This window comes from Meles meles, chromosome 2, assembly GCF_922984935.1.
Source record: "Meles meles chromosome 2, mMelMel3.1 paternal haplotype, whole genome shotgun sequence".
NCBI classification, from domain to species: domain Eukaryota; kingdom Metazoa; phylum Chordata; class Mammalia; order Carnivora; family Mustelidae; genus Meles; species Meles meles.
In genome coordinates, this window is record NC_060067.1 from 83,306,876 (window position 1) to 83,329,414 (window position 22,539).

Below are 22,539 nucleotides of genomic sequence, written 5' to 3' on the forward strand. Positions count from 1 at the left end.
CATTTATTTCACAAGTATTCATTAGATGTCTATTAAATATCAGGCACTATAGGCAAATCATTGAGGATACAGTAGAAAGTATTGATCCTTGCTTTCATGGAAAACAGGCTTTTGTTTTAAAAAAACCTCTCACCAAACTTCTTGAGTTTGTTCTCTATTCTGTTTTCTAGCTCTGTAATGTTGGAAATATCTTTTGTACCTTACTTTCATTTACATATAGAGATTACAATAATTCTTATCTTATGGAGTTCTTACAGTAATTCAGAAATTCCCATAAAGCACTTAATGTAATACCTAACACACGTGTAAATTAATAAATTTACCTATTATTTTTATCATCATCATTGTGAAAGAGGAAGATAATTAAAATTGAGTTCAAAAGTTATTGAGTAAAGCAAGTATAATTGCCTCGGGAGCTGATAACATTATTAAAATATTAAGTCCCTAACTTAATATTTTTAGTTTGGAGTATTTTGTTCTGATAGTGTGATTTGTAAAAATCTCTCTGGAGGGCAGATTGGCAGTAAGAGCCTTAGAAGTGTTTATATCCTTTGACCAATTAATTAGATTAGGATAGCACATAGATTGTAGGAATATATCCTAAGAAACTGTGTGTGAAAATTGATGAATAAATATGTGTGTTATACTATTCTATATGATAATGAAAATTGGAAATAGTTTAAAAATCCAATAATATGGAATCACTTACATTGTGATTTTCCAAATAATGGGTTATACCATTTAAAAAATTTATATTAGTACATTGGTTCTTAATTTTTTGTGTATTATAATCTCCCAAGGGCTTTTTGAAATAGAGATGATTATTCCGCTTTCCCAAGTTTCTGATTCAAGAAGTCTAGGCTCAATAGTTTGTGTTTCTAACAGTTTCTGAGGTAATGCTGATGGTTTAGTCCTATGAGAACCACTGCTTTAGAGAATCTTCGTTTTCTATTTGTCCAGATAATTCTTACCATCAGGCAGGTTTGTAAAACTGCACACTTTTGAGGTTATGATGTGTCTTTCTGACCATTCTACTGAAAAGAAAATGTTCTTAAGGAATTGAAATGAATTGTCCAGGATCATTCAACCAGAAATCAGGGGTTGAATTCTTATGAAGTCTTATGGCTCCAGATTCTGTTTGTCTACAAATTTTAAAACTATGTAAGTTTTAGGCAAAACTAATCGATGATGTAAGGATAGTAGTTACTTTGAGGGAATAGTAGTATCTTGAAGAAAGGGCTATCAGGCTTCTAGGTGCTAGTAATAATACTCTCTTTCTTGAACTGTGTGCTGGTTACATAGGTTCAACCACTTTGTGAAAATTCATGATTTTCATGTGTGTTTTCTGAATGCATGTTATACTTCAGTAATCATTTCCTTAAAACATAGGAACCTCTATTTATTTTAAATGTATACTCTTTATCTTCTTAAAATGCTTATCTTTTCACTATACCTTGTTACAGTCTTACTAAAACAGGATGGATTAGTTCTAACCTGGGATTTAAAAGTTTGGGCTTTTGGGGCACCGGGTGGCACAGTTGGGCATCTAACTCTTGGTTTTGGCTTAGGTCATGGTCTCAGGGTGTTGGGATTCAGCCCAGTGTTGAGGCCTGCACAGGGTTCTGCACTGAGTGGAGTGTCTGCTTAAGATTTTCCCTCCCTCTTTCAATCTGGAGGTGTCTTCGCGTCTAAAATGAGTTTCTTGTAGGCAACATACTGATGGGTTTTGTTTTTTTATCCATTCTGATACCCTGTGTCTTTTGATTGGGGCATTTAGCCCATTAACATTCAGGGTAACTATTGAGAGATATGAATTTAGTGCCATTAGTAGCCTGTAAGGTGACTGTTACTGTATATTGTCTCTGTACCTTTCTGATCTACTACTTTTAGGCTCTCTCTTTGCTTAGAGGACCCCTTTTAATATTTCCTGGAGACCTGGTTTGGTGTTTGCAAATTCTTTCAGTTTTTGTTTGTCCTGGAAGATTTTGATCTCTCCTTCTATTTTCAATGATAGCCTAGCTGGATAGAGTATTCTTGGCTGCATGTTTTTCTCGTTGAGTGCTCTGAATATATCATGCCAGCTCTTCCTGGCCTGCCAGGTCTCTGTGGATAAGTCTGCTGCCAATCTAATATTTTTACCATTGTATGTTACAGACTTCTTGCCAAAATACTAGCCAATAGGATTCAACAGTACATTAAAAGGATTATTCACCACGATCAAGTGGGATTTATTCCAGGGCTGCAGGGTTGGTTCAACATCCGCAAATCAATCAATGTGATAGAACACATTAATAAAAGAAAGAACAAGAACCATATGATACTCTCAATAGATGCTGAAAAAGCATTTGACAAAGTACAGCATCCCTTCCTGATCAAAACTCTTCAAAGTGTAGGGATAGAGGGCACATACCTCAATATTATCAAAGCCATCTATGAAAAACCCACCGCAAACATCATTCTCAATGGAGAAAAACTGAAAGCTTTTCCATTAAGGTCAGGAACACGGCAGGGATGTCCATTATCACCACTGCTATTCAACATAGTATTAGAAGTCCTAGCCTCAGCAATCAGACAACAAAAAGAAATTAAAGGCATCCAAATTGGTAAAGAAGAAGTCAAACTATCACTCTTCGCAGATGATATGATACTATATGTGGAAAACCCAAAAGACTCCACTCCAAAACTGCTAGAACTTGTCCAGGAATTCAGTAAAGTGTCAGGATATAAAATCAATGCACAGAAATCAGTTGCATTTCTGTACACCAACAACAAGACTGAAGAAAGAGAAATTAAGGAGTCAATCCCATTCACAATTGTACCCAAAACTATAAGATACCTAGGAATAAACCTAACCAAAGAGACTAAGAATCTATACACAGAAAATTATAAAGTACTCATGAAAGAAATTGAGGAAGACACAAAAAAATGGAAAAATGTTCCATGCTCCTGGATTGGAAGAATAAATATTGTGAAAATGTCTATGCTACCTAAAGCAATCTACACATTTAATGCAATCCCTATCAAAATACCATCCATTTTTTTCAAAGAAATGGAACAAATAATCCTAAAATTTATATGGAACCAGAAAAGACCTTGAATAGCCAAAGGAATATTGAAGAACAAAGCCAAAGTTGGTGGCATCACAATTCCGGACTTCAAGCTCTATTACAAAGCTGTCATCATCAAGACAGCATGGTACTGGCACAAAAACAGACACATAGATCAGTGGAACAGAATAGAGAGCCCAGAAATCGACCCTCAACTCTATGGCCAACTCATCTTCGACAAAGCAGGAAAGAATGTCCAATGGAAAAAAGACAGCCTCTTCAATAAATGGTGCTGGGAAAATTGGACAGCCACATGCAGAAAAATGAAATTGGACCACTTCCTTACACCACACACGAAAATAGACTCCAAATGGATGAAGGACCTCAATGTGAGAAAGCAATCCATCAAAATCCTTGAGGAGAATGCAGGCAGCAACCTCTTCGACCTCAGCCGCAGCAACATCTTCCTAGGAACAACGGCAAAGGCAAGGGAAGCAAGGGCAAAAATGAACTATTGGGATTTCATCAAGATCAAAAGCTTTTGCACAGCAAAGGAAACAGTTAACAAAACCAAAAGACAAAAAAAACAAACAAACAAACAAACAAAAAAAAAACCAAAAGACAACTGACAGAATGGGAGAAGATATTTGCAAACGACATATCAGATAAAGGGCTAGTATCCAAAATCTATAAGGAACTTAGCAAACTCAACACCCAAAGAACAAACAATCCAATCAAGAAATGGGCAGAGGACATGAACAGACATTTCTGCAAAGAAGACATCCAGATGGCCAACAGACACATGAAAAAGTGCTCCACGTCACTCGGCATCAGGGAAATACAAATCAAAACCACAATGAGATATCACCTCACACCAGTCAGAATGGCTAAAATGAACAAGTCAGGAAATGACAGATGCTGGAGAGGATGTGGAGAAAGGGGAACCCTCCTCCACTGTTGCTGGGAATGCAAGCTGGTCCAACCACTCTGGAAAACAGCATGGAGGTTCCTCAAAATGTTGAAAATAGAACTACCCTATGACCCAGCAATTGCACTACTGGGTATTTACCCTAAAGATACAAACATAGTGATCCGAAGGGGCACGTGTACCCGAATGTTTATAGCAGCAATGTCTACAATAGCCAGACTATGGAAAGAACCTAGATGTCCATCAACAGATGAATGGATCAAGAAGATGTGGTATATATACACAATGGAATACTATGCAGCCATCAAAAGAAATGAAATCTTGCCATTTGCGACGACGTGGATGGAACTAGAGCGTATCATGCTTAGTGAAATAAGTCAATCGGAGAAAGACAACTATCATATGATCTCCCTGATATGAGGACATGGAGAAGCAACATGGGGGGGTAGGGGGATAGGAGAAGAATAAATGAAACAAGATGGGATTGGGAGGGAGACAAACCATAAATGACTCTTAATCTCACAAAACAAACTGGGGGTTGCTGGGGGGAGGTGGGATTGGGAGAGGGGGAGCGGGCTATGGACATTGGGGAGGGGAGGCGAACCATAAGAGACTATGGACTCTGAAAAACAACCTGAGGGTTTTGAAGGGTCAGGGGTGGGAGGTTGGGGGAACAGGTGGTGGGTAATGGGGAGGGCACGTTTTGCATGGAGCACTGGGTGTTGTGCAAAAAGAAAGAATACTGTTACGCTGAAAAAATAAATAAAATGGAAGATTTTCCCTCCCTCTGCCCCTCTCCGTATATCTCTCTCTCTCTTAAATAAATAAATAAATAAATCTTTAAAAGTTTGGGTTTTAGAAACAAAGAGGTATAGTTTTCTTCCTGATTCAGTCAACAACTTCCTGACGAACCCTCAGCAAATGGCCAGAACCTGTTCTACTTCTCTTTTTAGATAATAAAAAGAGAATAATGCTCTGTGCCTACTAGCTTAGCATTTCTTACCCTTTTTGGTTTCAGGACCCTCCTCCAGGATGCTTAAAAATTATTGTGGACCTCGAAGAATTCTTTTTTTGTGGTTTACATATCTATCAATATCATATTATAGATTAAAACTGAGACATTTTAAAAAACAAATGGGAGCAGAACACATTCCACTGCCCATCAGAGAGAGAACATCACATCATATAAACTTTGGAAAACTTCAGTGTACACTCATGAGACAATGAGAGTGAAAAAGGCAAATAATGTCTTCATATTAAAATGAACATAATTTTGATTTCAGGGGTCCCTATATCACACTTTGAGACTTGCTATATTGAAAGAATAGTTATATACTATTAATATACTATTATACTATTAATACTCAAGAAAACTCTAATTATAAAATGCCAAGTGAAAATAGTAAAGTACAAACAGTATACTGTCTGATTCCCCATTTTGTTAAAAGAACAGAAATACAAACTTCTCTTCCAAAATCACATTTAAAAACATGAATACATCCAAAATTTATGAAGATGGTTATACCCAGACACTAGCAATATTTACTATCAGGTGGTAAATTACAGGTAATTCTTGTTTTCTGGTTTGCTATATTTTACCAACTTTCTACAACATTTATTACTTTTACAATCTGAAAAAAATCTAGTACTTTATTGGGGCAGTTTCTTCTTTAGTAATTTCTAAGGCTTACATCTTCTTACAGGACAAAAATAGTACTTTAAATCCATATCTCTGATTTAAGAGTTAAATTTTAGGGATAAGAATGAAAAAATTTCACCATAAGGAATTTCATCTTTAGGTTTATTCTCTGAAACATTTTTGTTTGTTTATTTAATTTTTTTTTTTTTTTTTAAGAGAGGGAGAGGAGGAGAAAGGGCAGAGGGTGAGAGAAAATCTTAGGCAGGCTCCGCACTCAATGCAGAGCCCAATGCAGGGCTCTGTCTCACAACCCTGAGATCGTGGCCTGAGCCAAAATCAAAGGTCAGACGCTTAATCAGCTGAGCCACTGAGGCTCCCCTTCTCTGAATTGTTATTAATACAAGTGCATAACATCAGAAATATAAATAACTATACCATCTTTATACAAGTTCCATTTTTATTTTTGTGACTTTATATACTAGAATTCACTCTGCAAAAGAATATGATTCACTTGTACTATGCAATAGCCTGATAACAGTTTAATGAATTCTCTATTCTTTTTGTGTTATAGGAAAAAACTCAGGCTGTGGAACTCTGGCAGACTGTTTCTCGGGAGCTGGACAGACTTCAGACACTTTACCAGGAACATATGACTGAGGCCCAGATTCATGTAGTTGAAAGTCAAAAACAAAAGGTAATCTTGGAGAGAGAGATCTGGAAGAATTTACACTAAAAATTGGCAATGGCTGTCTCTTGTTGGTAGGAATATGTTTTAATTTTTTTTAATGTATGTTTGTTTTTATTATATGATTTGCTACCATATGTATTGCTTTTGTAATAATAAAAGGCTATAAATTTTAAAGAGGTAATCTTGGATTTCATGGTTCTCTTGTACATCAATTTTCATGTATATCTTCATTCTTGAGAAACTCCATTTTGAAGAGGAATGCCCAAGTGTCTACTGTGTTATTTATGTTAAATCTTTGCTGGTTAGAAAGTTCTTGGACAGTTAAAGCAATGCCTAGTATACATTAGGTTTTATAATGTGATTATCAGTGAAAGCTATATTTAGTTCTAAGAAGCAGCTATATGATGATTCTGTATAAATGGACCCCTAGAGTTTATATATTGGCTTATGACAGGAACTATTATGGCCAGCGAAGAAACCTGCTCAAATATAATGACAATACTGTGTGAAATGAAAATGTTAACACCCTTTCAGTTACCTCTAAAATAGATGTCAAGTGTATTCAGCTTAAATTAATCAGAATAGAATTATACAGTAGGAAGAGATCTTAATGGTTATTAAGGCATTCTTTCTGTCCACAGCTAGAATGATTTTTTTATTCTTTCAAAGTGGACATCTCGGCTTTTGCTCTATACCTCTGTTGACAAAAACTTACTATCTCAGAAGACCATCCATTCCATTGAAAAATGGGCCTCCTTGATCCTTGGTTCTTTTTCTGCTGGAAACATTGAGAACTATGGGGTATTCCAATTTTGATCCCTTTTCTATGGGTTTTGAGAAGGCAGATGTTTAAATATATTGATTATCACTCCTTTCTCCAATTCTCATTTATGGACTTTCCAAATTCCAGTTTATGAATGTTCCTATTACTATCATCATAATTGGGAATTTCTACCTAAAGGAGTTGTAATAATACTTGCATGATGCTTTGCAGTTTACAAAATGATTTTTCTGTATATGCCCATTTGAAAGTAACCCATATGTAGTCTGAGCAAGACCTTTACCTCTGAGGGAGGGGACTCTCTGAGGGAGAATGGACAAAATGGTTGGAGGGAAGTGAGTAGGAGATATAGGCTTCTAGATATCAAATGAATAAGTCATGGGAATAAGAAGCATAATATAGGGAATATAGTCAATGATATTGTAATAACATTGTATGGTGACAGATGGTAGCTATACTTGTAGTAAGTCATAGTGTAATGTGCAGAAAAATTGAATCACTGTTGGTTGTACACTTAAAGCTAATGTAACATGATATGTCAACTATATTCAAATTTTAAAAATTATTTTTAAATACACACACACGGCACTTTATCAAAAAGAAAAGGCTTTCACCTGTGAGATCTAGAAACTATCTCTAATATAAGTAACTACTCTGAGGGTGTTTCCTCATCTAGGTCAATCAACTCCTGTGGTATTTTTTTTTTTACCTTTATTCTGGTACTGTAGCTATGCAGTTAGGTTTTTTTGTACAAGCCTTTACGAATAATACTTCATTATCCTTATTTCTCCAGTTATCTATCAGTCTTTAATTCTGTCATCCAACATATTAATAGCCCCTTCCATCATAACAGATAATCATACAGTCGGAAACTTGGGCTTTCAAGCCATGAGACTTTTAAGAAGGGATGAGACAATAATTCCTGTGCCAGGGTTTTTATTGTAGTTTTTGAGTAGGTTTGAATGTAGTCTTTCAGTATTGTACAATGTCTCTCCAACATGTCTTTTTACTAATAGAGTGATTTCTAGAAATAATGCTCTTACATAAAACATAAATAGCCATGTTTGTTTCTACATTGTCACCTTATTTAACTTTGTAGTCATTTAAAATGTAGTCATTTAAAAATTTATCTTATTTCTTCAACTGCTAATTCATATAATAACAGAAGACATCTAAGTTAATCTAGACTTAAGCATAATGATTTTAGACTTGATTTTAGATTAATTTTACATATGGGCTTTAAACAGAATGTTATTCATGTACACCTCTCCCTTCCTACTGTAGGATCAATTGACCAATTTTCAACAGTTGACCAAGCAGCTTCATGTAACTAATGAGAACATAGAAATGGTAAGCGAAAATATCCATTTAGTGTACTTGTTGATATAAACTAGAAATTGTGACTTTAATATTTATTTATGCTAATAAAAATCAATAACAAAAAGGCCCACATATGTGAAATGGAAATAAGTAGGCAGTACTCTTTTCTCTTTATCTGTCTTTTCCTTTCACATTCATAACATGACCGTGTTCACAATACTTACTGGAGACCTAAAGCTAATATCTTTCTGAAATATCACCACAATCTAATAGTAATCTTGGGGTCCTTGGTAGGATCTCTTGAGATTAATCTAGACTCTGAGCTTCTCAAGAGTAGGACTCATGCTTTATTCTTAGTATTTCATTTAGCATGCTGGTAGGTACATAAGAACTGTGGAACTGTTAAATGAATAGCCAGTTTCTTTAAAATAATAGGACATTAAGAATCATTTGTTAGTTCAACTAACAAATGATTGGTACATCAAATTTAGATGTACCAATTACACCAATAGGTACATCTAAATTTCCCTTTTTTTCTAAAAGAAATGTAATAGTTAGCCTTCCTTGTTCTGCTCACTACCTTTTTTCTCCTCTCACTTTTCTTTTTCTCTTCTTTTCTCTCCTTTTCTTTTCCTTTCTTTTTGGAATTTTATTTTACGTCATTGTTGAGTAATACAATTATGACATCCTGGGTAATTCCTCTTTTTCCTTTCTTCATTTTGCTTAGCACCTCTGCTAATTCTCGTTAGTACTTAATGAAAATGTCTTTGTTTAACAGTGGAGTTGTGCCATCAAAAGTAAGTTATTCAATTTTTTTCTGCTTTTCAAAATTTTCTCCTTAACCATGTTAAAAGAATTATTAAATAAATTTCACCTTATTTCACTTCTGTTACTTCTAATCACTTAAAATTTTTGATAATATACTTTGTAGACATTTTAAATAGTATTAAAGTACTCCAGAACAAAATGGCCAATATCTATAATTAAGAAATCATATTTCTATATGAAATTAATAGTTTAACCTCACATCACAATTATTAGTTCTTTCAGTATATCTCTTAGAATTGCAGGGATTATGTAGTCCTTTGGTATCATATACTACAGGATCCCTATTTTGTTATAAGCAACCGCAAATCATTCTGATGAAAGTCATGAGAAATGAATATTTAAATATGTTAAAAATTTGCACAGCACAAGAATTCATAGATTTTAGCCAAAACTAATGGGAAGTGATGGGTACAATAAAAGTGATAAAGAAGTAACAAGATGAATGAAATAGTTGTGTTACAAAGAAAAAAGAAGAGACTATCCTGGTGGTTAAAATAAAGGAATATGGTAAGAGAAATTTTAAAACTTAAGCATTTTTTAAAATGTATTTACTGGGTGTCAAATAAGACTGCTAAATAAAAAAAAAAAAAAAAAAAAAAAAAAAAAAAAAAGACTGCTAAATAAGAAGGGCCATAGTTAAATAATTGTAAAGATCTTGTGCATCTGAAGAGCATTTAGAGAATAGTCACAGGAGCACAAGTTTGAGTCAAAATCAAACTTGAAGAAAAGTACTCATTAAAACATTTTCTGATTCCACGAATAAGCTGAGTAAATGAATAGGTCCCTATAGATGTATAGTCATTTGATGAGTACACAAGAAGTAAATATCTTTCATAACCAATGCACATTTGTAACAGAAAAGGTAGAATCCCCTGATATGAATGGTACATGAAAGTACAAGTTTATTTATTATGACTTGGGAGTTCACATTTCCTATAGATTTTCTTTACTGAAATCATATTCTTTTTTTGAGATTTGTTCATCTCTATAAAATTACTCAAAAATATCTTTAATTGCATATTAATTTCCTTTCACTGTTAAAGATTCTCTAGTTGCAAGAGAAATGTGCCTCTATCTACAAACTCCTGTCCTACTTGGTAAAACAGGGATAACATATGAAATAATCACAATCGTTGACTGAAAGGGATGCTTCCCTGATGAATCTCAAAATTCTAGAATATTAATATAGTATGTAATTTTCTTTGTAATAACAGAGAACACCATATTCAGATGCAGTTGTTGAGCTCCGCTAGGCTTGCTAACAAGTTAGCTCCCAACACTAGCTTTTTAAAATTCACAATTCCAATTTATACTTCTCCTAAGTACTCTACATCATTTACCTTTAAGGTGCTCCCAAATGATAAAAAAAAAAAAAAAACCCACAAGCATTAACTATTTTAGTGCCAAGACAGTATATATAGTAAAATGTTAACTGTACAGTACAGACGTACATAGAAGAATTCAGAGTTGTGAATCAGTTTGGATTGAAGTCATTGAGATAGTTTCACAGGAGAATTTGAAATGATATTAAAGCTCATCTATTTCCTCAAATGATATAGGCATCCTTTTATTAAATGCTTTTGAGTTAGATGATCATCTGGACTCTGCATTAACTATTCCCTTGTAAGAGATTTATCACTTCCTCAAAGAATCTGTGCTTTTGAATTCTGATTATTAGAAAGCTGAACTCTGGGGCACCTGGGTGGCTCAGTCAGTTAATCCTCTGCCTTTGGCTCAGGTCATGATTTCAGGGTCCTGGAACATACCCCTGTGTCAGGCTCTCTGTTCAGCAGGGAGTCTGCTTCTCCTCTTGACCCTACAGCCCACCCCGCTCATGCTCTCTCTCTCAAATAAAATCTTTTTAAAAAGAGAAGAAGAAGAAAGCTAAAATCTTGTTAAATTTCCTCCCATTGATACATGGTTTTATCTTTTGGAGTAACAGAACAAGCTCACTTCTTCAAATCAACTCTTCAGTTTGTTTGCGTGTAACCATTATATCTTTCCTAATTCATGCCCAGTATTGCACCCAATTTTTTTTTCAACTATTCTGGTATGGTATAATTTACCTGCTTCTCATTATTCTGGTTTTTTTTTTCCTTGCATGTGATAGTTGGTCTCTTAAATTGTGGTCTGTGCATAAGAGACTCTTAATGTCACAAAACAAACTGAGGGTGGCCGGTGGGGAGGGGGTTAGGGAGAGGTGGTTGGGTTATGGACATTGGGGAGGGTATGTGCTATGGTGAGTACTGTGAAGTGTGTAAACCTGGAGATTCACAGACCTGTACTTCTGGGGCTAATAATATACAATAATTATATGTTAGTAAAAAATAAAAAATTTTAAAAAGTTGTGGTCTGTGAATTGAACACTAAATTCTGGTCTACAGTAGTCTCTTTCCCAAAATAAAGATAAAGATGCAGTCTTCAGGCTCTCTTTTATGTTTCAGTGGAGGCATTCATTCATTTATTCCTTAAGGGTGTAAGTACTAAGAATGTATTAAATCATATGCCAGTCACTGGGAATTCTAGGAGAAAGTAGTTTTCAAAAAGTGACTCATAATGTAGTATGAACTTTAAATTTAGTGTTTGAATATAATGCAATGTGCATTGTAAAAGTGCATATAAAGTTTTATCAAAGTGCAGAAAGGAAACAGTTATTTCTGTCTTAAAGTGAATGGATGATGGCAGAATGGAATTCTGATTCCATAGGGAAATAAAATAGTGTATTAAAAATATGAAGTCAATAAGATTGGGTAGTGTATGAGAGAAGCACAATGAAAACTGCTTTCAGGAGAGGCAGTTGGAGAAATGTGTGTATGATCTGTTGGGATGGGAAAAAACTGAAATCAAGACTGTCAGTTAAGAGGTAACTATTCTATGTTGACTTTGCCCATAAGGCATATAGATAATGATGATAAGGATAAGGAATTTGTGCCTTCATGGTAAAGTCATCACTTAGTGAAGAAAATCAATTCCCTTAGAAAAATTTTTCCTACACTTGGAAGACTGCTTCATATCTTCCTTTAGGTTCGTTTTTAGGCTAACCCTGAGAAAGGATTCTAAAGCATGCCATGTATTTAGGAGACAATACCAGCGAGTACCAGTAGGGGAATGGGAAAGTGAGACTGGGAAGAGAGAATAAGGCAGCCAGAGGGTTTCTAAGGATCATGCAAATTAATTCCTTGGTTAACTGAAACTTAATTCTACCAGTGGACTCTGGAAGTGGGTGTAGAACTGGCTCAGACTTACTCTACCATGGGACACAGGAGGAGTTTGGTGTATTTACATCCCAGTTCTCTTCAGTCATTGTTATGTGACTTAGGTAAACAAGGCTCAAATGGGCAAAGAAAACCATAAGACATCAAAAAGCAGTTGTATATAGTTTGAAGTGAAGCAGGTGTCCACTAAAATAGTAAAGTAAAAGCCAGGAAAGATTGCCAAGGTTATATTTTACTGTCAAAAACTCTAATCATTATCATGACTTAGTTTCTTTCTACTTATATGCTCTACAGTTAATCTTTAAAGATGCAGTTTTAAATGTTCTAATACTGAATGTTTCTAATTTTTTTCCTTTGGCAGACTAACCAACACTTTCTGAAAGCAGTAACTGAACAAAATGTGGAAATCGAGCGACTCCAAAAACAACTGAGGTATTTTCAAAAATGAATTTTGTTATTTTATTAATAATTATTTTTCTTAAGAATAAGTGATGATGGGGGCGCCTAGGTGGCTCAGTGGGTTAAGCCGCTGCCCTTGGCTCAGGTCATGATCTCAGGTCCTGGGATCGAGTCCCACATCGGGCTCTCTGCTCAGCAGAGAGCCTGCTTCCCTCTCTCTCTCTCTCTCTGCCTGCCTCTCCATCTACTTGTGATCTCTCTCTGTCAAATAAGTAAATAAAATCTTTAAAAAAAAAAAAAAGAATAAGTGATGATGCCATAATTTTTCCATGAACATTTTTTTCTCCCCTTTTAAGCTTCTGTCAATAGCTATCTGTATATATGATCTGTTAGTACTGGAAAAGACTGAAATTGTGACACTTACCAGGAGGCAAGTATAATATATATGTGTGTGTGTATGTATGTATGTATGTATATATGTATGTATGTGTATATATATATGTATGCAAGTATAGTATATATGTGTGTGTGTGTGTGTGTGTGTGTGTGTGTGTGTGTGTGTATAAATCAGTAGAGGAGTGGGGGAGTAATACTGGGAAAAAGGCAAAGCCAATAGAGGGTTTTTAAAAAATCAGGTGACTTAATACTCTACATGTTTATTGTGTCTCAGTGGTTTAATAATCATTGCATTAATAGACTTCACAGGAAAAACTTTTTTACTTTTTTCCCCCTTATTCATAATACTTAAAATTCTCAAGTATAGACATAATAGAGTTTTGCTCTATGATGGAGTCATTTAGAAATATCTTTAAAGTATAATATGAATTAACATTTTATAAAAAATATAAATTTCTACATTGAATTTAGATGTCACGTCTTAGTTTCCTCCAATCTATGACAATTTCCTCAGTCTTTGGCTTTCATCATTTCAAAACTTCTGAAGAATACTCATCAGTTATTTTGTTTTTTGATGTTTTCTCAGGATTTAGACTGTGGTTATGGATTTTTGTGAAGAATATCACAGGCAAAGTGCCTTTCTCATCTTATCACATCAGGGGATACATGATATCAATAGGTCTTATTACTAGTGATGTAAACTTTGATCACATGCAAGATGGTGTCTATCAGGCTTCTCCACTGTTACCCTTTTTCCCTTTCTAGGAGTTCGTCACAATGTCCAGCCCCACTCTAAGGCAGAGGAATTGGGTTTTGCCTCCTGGAGGGAGGAGCATCAAGACATCTGTGGACTTACGTTAAGCCTCCATAGTAATTAATAAATACTTTGGGAGAGATACTTTGAGGCTATACAAATATCCCGGTTCTATAATTTAGATGTTTTCAAAAGCCATTTCTACATATATCATTTCTTTTGCCCTTCCTAATAATCCTTTATTTAATGAATAAATAGACTGAAAAATATATATATATAAATTTCTGTTTGTTAAATGAACCTTGCTATTTATTTTTATACCATCGTGTATTTTGCCCCACAAAATATTTTGCTTTTTTAATCAAGTATTTTATAAAATTTTATGTACCACTTTTTATATTTTTATTGCCTTAATCAACTTTTTAATTTAATTTAAATAAATTTACTTTCTTTTCCCCTAGACATTTCTAGTTGTGAGCTCTTATTTGGTCTTCCTTGTTTCTTTAAATATTATTAATTTACAGTTTAAAATAGTAATGGTTTATTTAATTGCAAGATTTTGTTCATTTTTTCAAGATGGAAGTGGTTTTTTTAAAATTATAAAAGTAATGTAAGTCCATTATAGAAAACTCTAGATAGTATAAAGTATAACAAGTTGCAGTACAATTCTGGCAATAACCATAGTTAGTCCAGACTCCACAAGTTAATAGCATAATTCCTAACAACACTATGCTCACTAAGACACAAGTTCAGGGATCCTCAGGCCACCCACACGTCTGACCACAGTGTTCCAAATAACTTACCAGGCTTAGTAATTCTCTAGAATGGCTCAGGGAACTCAGGAAAGCACTATACTTTTGATTAGTTTTATTATAAAGGTCACGGATCAGAACCAGCCAAAAGAAGAAACCCATGAGGTGAGGTCTAGGAAGGTCTCAAAATTTGAACTTTCGGGCGCCTGGGTGGCTCAGTGGGTTAAGCCACTGCCTTCAGCTCAGGTCATGATCTCGGGGTCCTGGGATCGAGTCCCACATCGGGCTCTCTGCTCAGCGGAGAGCCTGCTTCCCTTCCTCTCTCTCTGCCTGCCTCTCTTGTGATTTCTCTCTGTCAAATAAATAAATCTTTAAAAAAAAAAAAAAAAAAAAAATTTGAACTTTCATGTCCTCTGTCCATGGAACCAGGGAGCATCACCCTCCTGGTGTATCTTGTGTTCACAAACTAGGAAGCTCACCTGAGCCTTGGTGTCCAGAAATTTTATTGAATTTTTATTATTTGCATATGATTTATGTTAAATGTAAATAAATATACTTTTAATGATATTTCTAAAATGACTGTATCATAGAAAAAAACCTGGACTATACTTCTGAAATTTAAGTATTATAACTGTTTGAACTGGCTATTGATTGAACTCAATCTCTAATCTCCCTCCCCTTCCTGGAGGTCAGGAATTTGGGCCTGTATCGTATGGCTCAAAACCCCAACTCTCTAATTACATGGTTGCTCTTTCCAGTATGGCACAGCTCCATTCTGAAACTATTTAGGGTCCTAACTTGAGTCACTTCTTTAGCATAAACTCAGATGTGGTCCCAAATACCTACTGTAAATAAAAAAGATACTGCTACTATGGTGGGGATGGGGGGGTAGGGGTGGGCTTACAATTTTAAATAGAGAATTCAGAATAAATCTCACTGAGCAGTTGATATTTGAATAAAGACTTGAAGGATGTGAACATTTCCATACAATTGATGGAAAGAGTGTTCAAAGTATAGAACTTGCCATTGCATAGTTGGAAACATACCTAGGGAACAGCAAGGAAGTTGGATGTCTCTGTGATCTATTGCTGAGTAGCAAACCATTCCAATATTTTGTGACTCAAACAATAACCCATTTAGCTTATGATATGAGGGACAATAGAGCAGTTTTCTGGTCTGGGCTTACTGGGCTATATCTGCTAGATTTGCCCATGTGTCTCTAGTCAGATGGTTGGTCTACTTATAATGCTATAGTTGGCAGTGGATGATAAACCTCTCTGGCAGTCGGCAGTTTCTTCACCAGGACAACAAGGAAAGTCTTACTTCTTCACTTGGTCATGGCAGGATTCCCAAAGATAGTAAGAGAGCAGATCTCAGTGTACAAATACATTTCAAGCCTCTCTTGAGTCATATTTGTTAATTACTTATGACAAAGAAAGTCCCAGGTCAACCCAAATTCAAAGGATAGGGAAATAGATAATCCTCTTGATGGGAATATTTTTAGCATCATATTACAAAGATGTGGATGTAGAGTGGGAAGAATTGGGGGCCATTTCTTATACTTTCTTTAACCTAGTATACAAAGTAGACAGAGTAAATAAGAGCAGTAAGAGATGAGGTCAGAAATGTTATGGAAAGTGGAAGACAAAGTCATATGGGGCCTTATAGGCTATTGTGAGGACTTTGGTTTTTTGCTGTGGGTAAAATAGGAATGGTTTTTTTGTTTCTTTTTTTAGGAATGGATCTTAATAGAAGATTGACATGATCTGAGTTATATTTTATTTGATTGATCATTCTGACTGCCATATTGTAAACAGACTGTAATGAGGGAAAAATGGAAGCAAGGAGACCAGTGAGAAAGCTATCACAGTAACCCAGGCAAAAAATCATGTTGAATAGGACTGTGGTGGTGACAGTGGGAGATGGTTAAGATGTGGTCACTTTCTGGATATCTTTTTTTAATGTTTTATATGATAGATTTAAGAGGATTTACTTATTGGGTGGAGGAACCTGAGAGATTGAGTCATCAAGGGTGACTTGTGGTTTTTTTGTTTTTGTTTTTGTTTTTCCATAAGCAACTGAAGAATGAACGCAGAACTCTATATATAGTGGCCAGATTTGATGGGGATGGAGCAGTTGGGACATATTGAGTTTGCAGTAACTACTGGAAATCCTAATGCTGATAACTATTAGCAAACAGTTCAATAGAGATCTGTACTTAAGATATGAGATGTTTGATGATCAACATAATAGTGTTTAAAGTCATGAGACTGGGATGGATAAGTACACTTAACTCATGAACAGCACAGGTTTGAACTTCATAGGTCCATTAAGATGCACATTTTTATCAATAAAAACACACAGTATTATAAATGTATTTTTTCTTCCTTAGAATTTTCTTAACATATTTTCCCTAACTTACTTTAAGAATACAGTATATAAAGTGTATAACAAAAAATATGGGTTAATCAACTGTAAATGTTATCACTAAAGCTTCTGGTAAACAGTAGGCTATTAGTAGTTAAGTTTTGGGGGTGTCAAAAGTTATATGTGGATTGTTGACTACATGGAGGGGGGTTGGTACTCCATGTTGTTCAATGGCCAACTTTTTTGAATAGGGAGATTAAATTCCCTAATGGGAATAATTCTTCCCAGATCTTTAAAATTAATCTCAGTGTAATTTGTGTTAAAACCCCTGTATTTTGTATGTATATGTGTCTGAGAGAAACTTGGTAATCTAATCCTAATATCATTAAATAGGGAAGTGCCATTTGCCAAGACCATTCTGTAGAAGAATAAAAAGCAGTGTTATTTGTAAGAGCATGAGTTTGACAAAATAGAACAGAATAAAGAGTAAATAGAAATTTAGTTTATGACAGAGGGGAGATTATAAATCAGTAGGAAAATAATCATGTAAGGTTTGGTTGCTATCTATGGAAAAAAAGTCTGTAAGGTTTTGCTTTTCACATTTAAGTATTTATATGGTTTTATGGATTAAGTATCTAAATGTAAAAAGCAAGACTGTATAGATTTTTTTTTTAATATCGAACAATCTCTCTTGAACATTTTGCTAGGGAAGTGTTTTTTTTTAATTTTTAATTTTTCTATTAACATATAATATATTATTAGCCCCAGGGGTACAGGTCTGTGAATCACCAGGTTTACACACTTCACAGCACTCACCATAGCACATACCTTCCCCAATGTCCATAACCCAACCACCCTCTCCCTCCCTCCTCCCCTTGGCATCCCTCAGTTTGTTTTGTGAAATTAAGAGTCTCTTATTGTTTGTCTCCCTCTTGATCCCATCTTGTTTCATTTATTCCTTTCCCCCCAAACCCCCCACATTGCATCTCAACTTCCTCATATCAGGGAGATCATATGATAAATTGTCTTTCTCTGATTGACTTAGTTTGCTAAGCATAATACCCTCTAGTTCCATCCACATCATTGCAAATGGCAAGATTTCATTTCTTTTGATGGTTGCATAGTATTCCATTGTATATATATACCACATCTTTATCCATTCATCTGTTGATGGACATCTAGGTTCTTTCCATAGTTTGGCTATTGTGGGCATTGCTGCTATAAACATTTGGGTGCACGTGCCCCTAGGGAAGTGTTTTTGTTTTTTTAAAGATTTTGTTTTTATTTTTTTGACAGACAGAGATCACAAGTAGGCAGAGAGGCAGGCAGAGAGAGAGGGAGAAGCAGGCTCCCCGCTGAGCAGAGAGCCTGATGCAGGGCTCGATCCCAGGAACCTGGGATCATGACCTGAGCCGAAGGCAGAGGCTTTAACCCACTGAGCCACCCAGGTGCCCCAGAGAAGTATTTTTTAATCAAAATTTAAATCCAGGCCAAAAAGGAAAGATTGATATATTTAAATATGTTAAATGTGAAACTTCTATTAAAAAATCAGTATGTCAAATGAAAAAGCAACTCTTAGTCTGTGAGAAGACATTTGCAATGCATGTAATTAATAGTACATTAGTGTTGAGGATACATTAATTAGGCATCAATAATAATAAGTAAAAGTCCAAGAATTGGGCAAAGTATATGAACATTTCAAAAGTCATAGCAATCAGGAAAATGCAAGTTAAAATAATGTGATACTATTTCTAAATACTGCTACTGAAATAATGTGATAATTGTGATACCAATTATCAGTATCAAATGTGTGGAGTGTAATAACAAGGTACAAAAGGAAATTACAGTACAGGATGATACAGTTTATACATTTTAAATACTTTAAATAGTAATGTATATTGGTTATGGATATATACTTTGTTAGTTATATACATATCAGGGTATACAGTAAAATAAAATGTATATATATTGTATGTGTATATATATTATAAAAGAATAAAATTTAAAAATTACTAGGACTGATCTACCCTAACTTCAAGTTAATGATTGTCTGTATTCGTAGAAGTGGGGCATTGGAAGCAGCCTAAGTGTTTGTCACTGAGGAAATGGATAGGTAAAATGTAGTGTTTGCTTCCTATGGAATACTGTGCATCATTTAGAAACATGTATTTGCATGTAAAGGTATAGTTATAACAACATAGATCTAAAAAACAAGGTTTTATTAAAGTAAAAAGGGATATGGATCTATAACATAAAAACACATGCATGTAGGGGCACCTGGGTGGCTGAGTTGGTTAAGTGTCTCCTGGGATCGAGCCCAAATTGGGCTCCCTGCCCAGCAGGGAGCCTGCTTCTCCCTCTCCCTCTGCCATACCCCCTGCTTATGCTCTTTCTCTCTCTGTCAAATAAGTAAAATTTTTTTTAAAAATACATGCAAATAACAATATATATTTTACCAGTGTATGTGTATGTCCAAGAATATATTGCATTTTCATGTGAACCTACAAAGTGAGGAATGAGAGAGGGATTGGGAATCAACAGAAAAATAAAAGAAATAAATGAGAGCAGTTTTTCACAGCTAATAGTGAAATGCGTCATGGAAAGAGTAGTGTGATTAGCTCCACTCTGCGCTCAAGGTTCAGAAAGAGTAGAAGAAAAAAGAACGTGACTTACAGTGTACGTAGGATGAACCAGGGTGTGGAGATTCTGGAAGGAAGATGAATAAGGAAATTGATTCATAAAGACTTGCGTTCAGATGATAATAGAAACTTAAAATGCATGTAAAAGATTCCATATAGGAAAAATGGGTGGAACTTGGTAATATAGGACTAAAGGACAGGGGAAGAATTTCAGAATTTTATTGCTAAAGCTATCTTAATGATCATCTTAGTTTAACTTCCAGTTTTACAGAAGAAACCAAACTGAACCAAAGGTTCAGGAATTGTCTTATCCAGGGTTGCACAACAAATTCATGGAATTAGAATTCTTATCTTATAATTGGTAATCTGGTGAGTTTCTAAACCTGGCTTTCTGACAGTATTCACAGAAGTAAGAAAGTCCAGAATGAGAGTTAATTATTAAAGGATCATGAGTGCTTACATTGACTTTTGACATCTGCATGGAAGTTTCATTTGGTTTTTGGACATCTGGGCCTAAAGATTTTAAATTAAAGTTAGATATCAGTAAAGGTAGTTGTGATTTTCTAAAGCCTAAAAGTTTTTAAGTGTTTAATTGTCCGTGAGCAATTTTGCCATAATATTTACTGACAATATTCCGTAGCTTAGCATTAAGCAGTTCATGGTTGTATACGTAAAACTATGCTTTCTTTTCCTGCCACAGATTTGGAGAAACATAAGGATAAGCAGATGCTTCTTTTAGAGTAGAGGGTGTTGCTTTCAAGCTTGACAGATTCTGAATGATGGGGCATATTGACATTACCAGAACTTGGGTTTTTGAGATGCCCCTAAAACTATGCCAAGAATAAATAAATTGAAAACTCTTTAAATGCTAGATTTGTTTAAGTTTGTACTTATACTGAAAACAATTAGTTTCATTTGCTGTCTGGTTTTATAGTGCAAAAAAAAAATAGAATCATAGGAACTTATAATGAAAGCTTTTATCTTTTCCTTCTCAGTAGTGTCTGGTGAGGCTCTGTCATAGATCAAACTCTTCAACCTAGTTTCTAAGAACCTTCATTTACCTGCCCCCACCCCCAACCTTCCAGTTATGTACAGACTGCTCAAAGTAGTCATTTTACTGTTTCTTATGGAAAAATTTTGGTTTCCTCCTTTTGCCTTTGATCATTATTCCGTTTCTCAGAAAACTTACAACTTTCAAAATCTGGTTGAAATCTGCCTTCTCCAAGACTTCTCTCAATTCATCACACCAGATTTTTATTCTTTTCTTGTTGATATACTTAGCATTTATTCACTTTAAGATGAGATTTTTTGCTATTTCTCTTTCAGTCCTTTTTTTGGTCATATATTTTGTTTATAATGTATATTTAGATAACTTATGGAAATGATTATTTTTCAAATCATGTGATCAGATTGTACATCTGCCTTATTTTTTTTTTTTTTTTTTAATTTTAGAGAGCAAGTGAGCATGAGCTGCAGAAAGAGCAGTGGCGGGGTGGGGCAAGAGGGAGGTGAAAAGAATCTCAAGCTGACTCTGCACTGAGGGCAGAGCCCAATGTGCGGCTCAGCCTCACAATCCTGAGATCATTACTTGAGCCAAAAGCAAGAATCAGAGGCTCAACCAAGTAGGCCACGAGCAGGGTAAGAGCAGAGGGAACAGAGCAGGAGAAAGAGAGAAGCAGACTTTCCACTGAGTGTGGAGCCCTATCTGGGCTCTATCCCAGGACCCTGAGATCGTGACCTGACCTGAAATCAAGGGCCAGCTGCTTAACCAAGTGAGCCACGCAGTCACCCCTCAAGAATAACTTGTAAAAGGGTGTAACTGTAAAGACTGACTAAAGCACTTGCATAGAGATCCTTATTAACCTTTCATCAGAATTGGCATTGTCAGAATATTTATTTAAAAAAATTTTAGCCACTAAGGAATGATCTCATTAGCAGATACAGATATTATCTTCATATAAAGAATCTGTAACTCATCAATCACCTTATTTTATATTTATTGAAAACTTTAAATATATACATGTGTGCTCAGAGTATAGAAACAGTCCTTAATAAGCTTCTGTATGATATAGCCTCAAAATTGTTGTAATTGGACTCGTTTCACACATCTTTTGTGGATTCAACAATTTCCAAAGATGAGATCCCATTCAGTTTTTCTAGCTTTAGGTTCTTTTTGTTATTTCCACTTAACATAGGTCAAAGATACTAAACTGAGCTTCTTACCATAACTCTTGAATCTTTCTATATTTGTGAATGACACCATCCAGTTCCTGCTTCAGAAAACCAGGAAGCATCCAAAATCCTTTGCTGTTCCAGCTCTACCCTCTAAATGTCTCTCAGGTCCTCCACTTTTTTGTCACTATATTGTTACTGTTTTGCTCAGTCCATCAATGCTGTAGTAACCTCCAAATTAACTTAGCCCTCCCCACCTTCTTTTTTCATAGTTCTCAAAATTATCTTTCTATGGTTCGCCTCCCCTCCCCAATGTCCATAGCCCGCTCCCCCTCTCCCAATCCCACCTCCCCCCCAGCAACCCCCAGTTTGTTTTGTGAGATTAAGAGTCATTTATGGTTTGTCTCCCTCCCAATCCCATCTTGTTTCATTTATTCTTCTCCTATCCCCCTACCCCCCCATGTTGCTTCTCCATGTCCTCATATCAGGGAGATCATATGATAGTTGTCTTTCTCCGATTGACTTATTTCACTAAGCATGACACGCTCTAGTTCCATCCACGTCGTCGCAAATGGCAAGATTTCATTTCTTTTGATGGCTGCATAGTATTCCAT

At 35.3% G+C, this 22,539-nt stretch overlaps 1 protein-coding gene across 4 annotated transcripts in view; it reads left to right on the top strand.

Annotated features, from left to right (window-relative positions):
• SCLT1 (sodium channel and clathrin linker 1) overlaps positions 1-22,539 on the top strand; it is a 199,482-nt gene that overhangs the window by 51,143 nt on the left and 125,800 nt on the right. For all 4 annotated transcript variants that reach the window (XR_006817479.1, XM_045998235.1, XM_045998237.1 and 1 more), the window contains 3 exons: positions 6,186-6,308; positions 8,368-8,433; positions 12,808-12,878. Coding sequence is in view for 3 of the 4 variants with exons in the window: in XM_045998235.1 (XP_045854191.1) it covers positions 6,186-6,308; positions 8,368-8,433; positions 12,808-12,878 (260 nt within the window). In the remaining variant the exon portion in view is untranslated. The remainder of the gene's footprint in view (positions 1-6,185; positions 6,309-8,367; positions 8,434-12,807; positions 12,879-22,539) is intronic.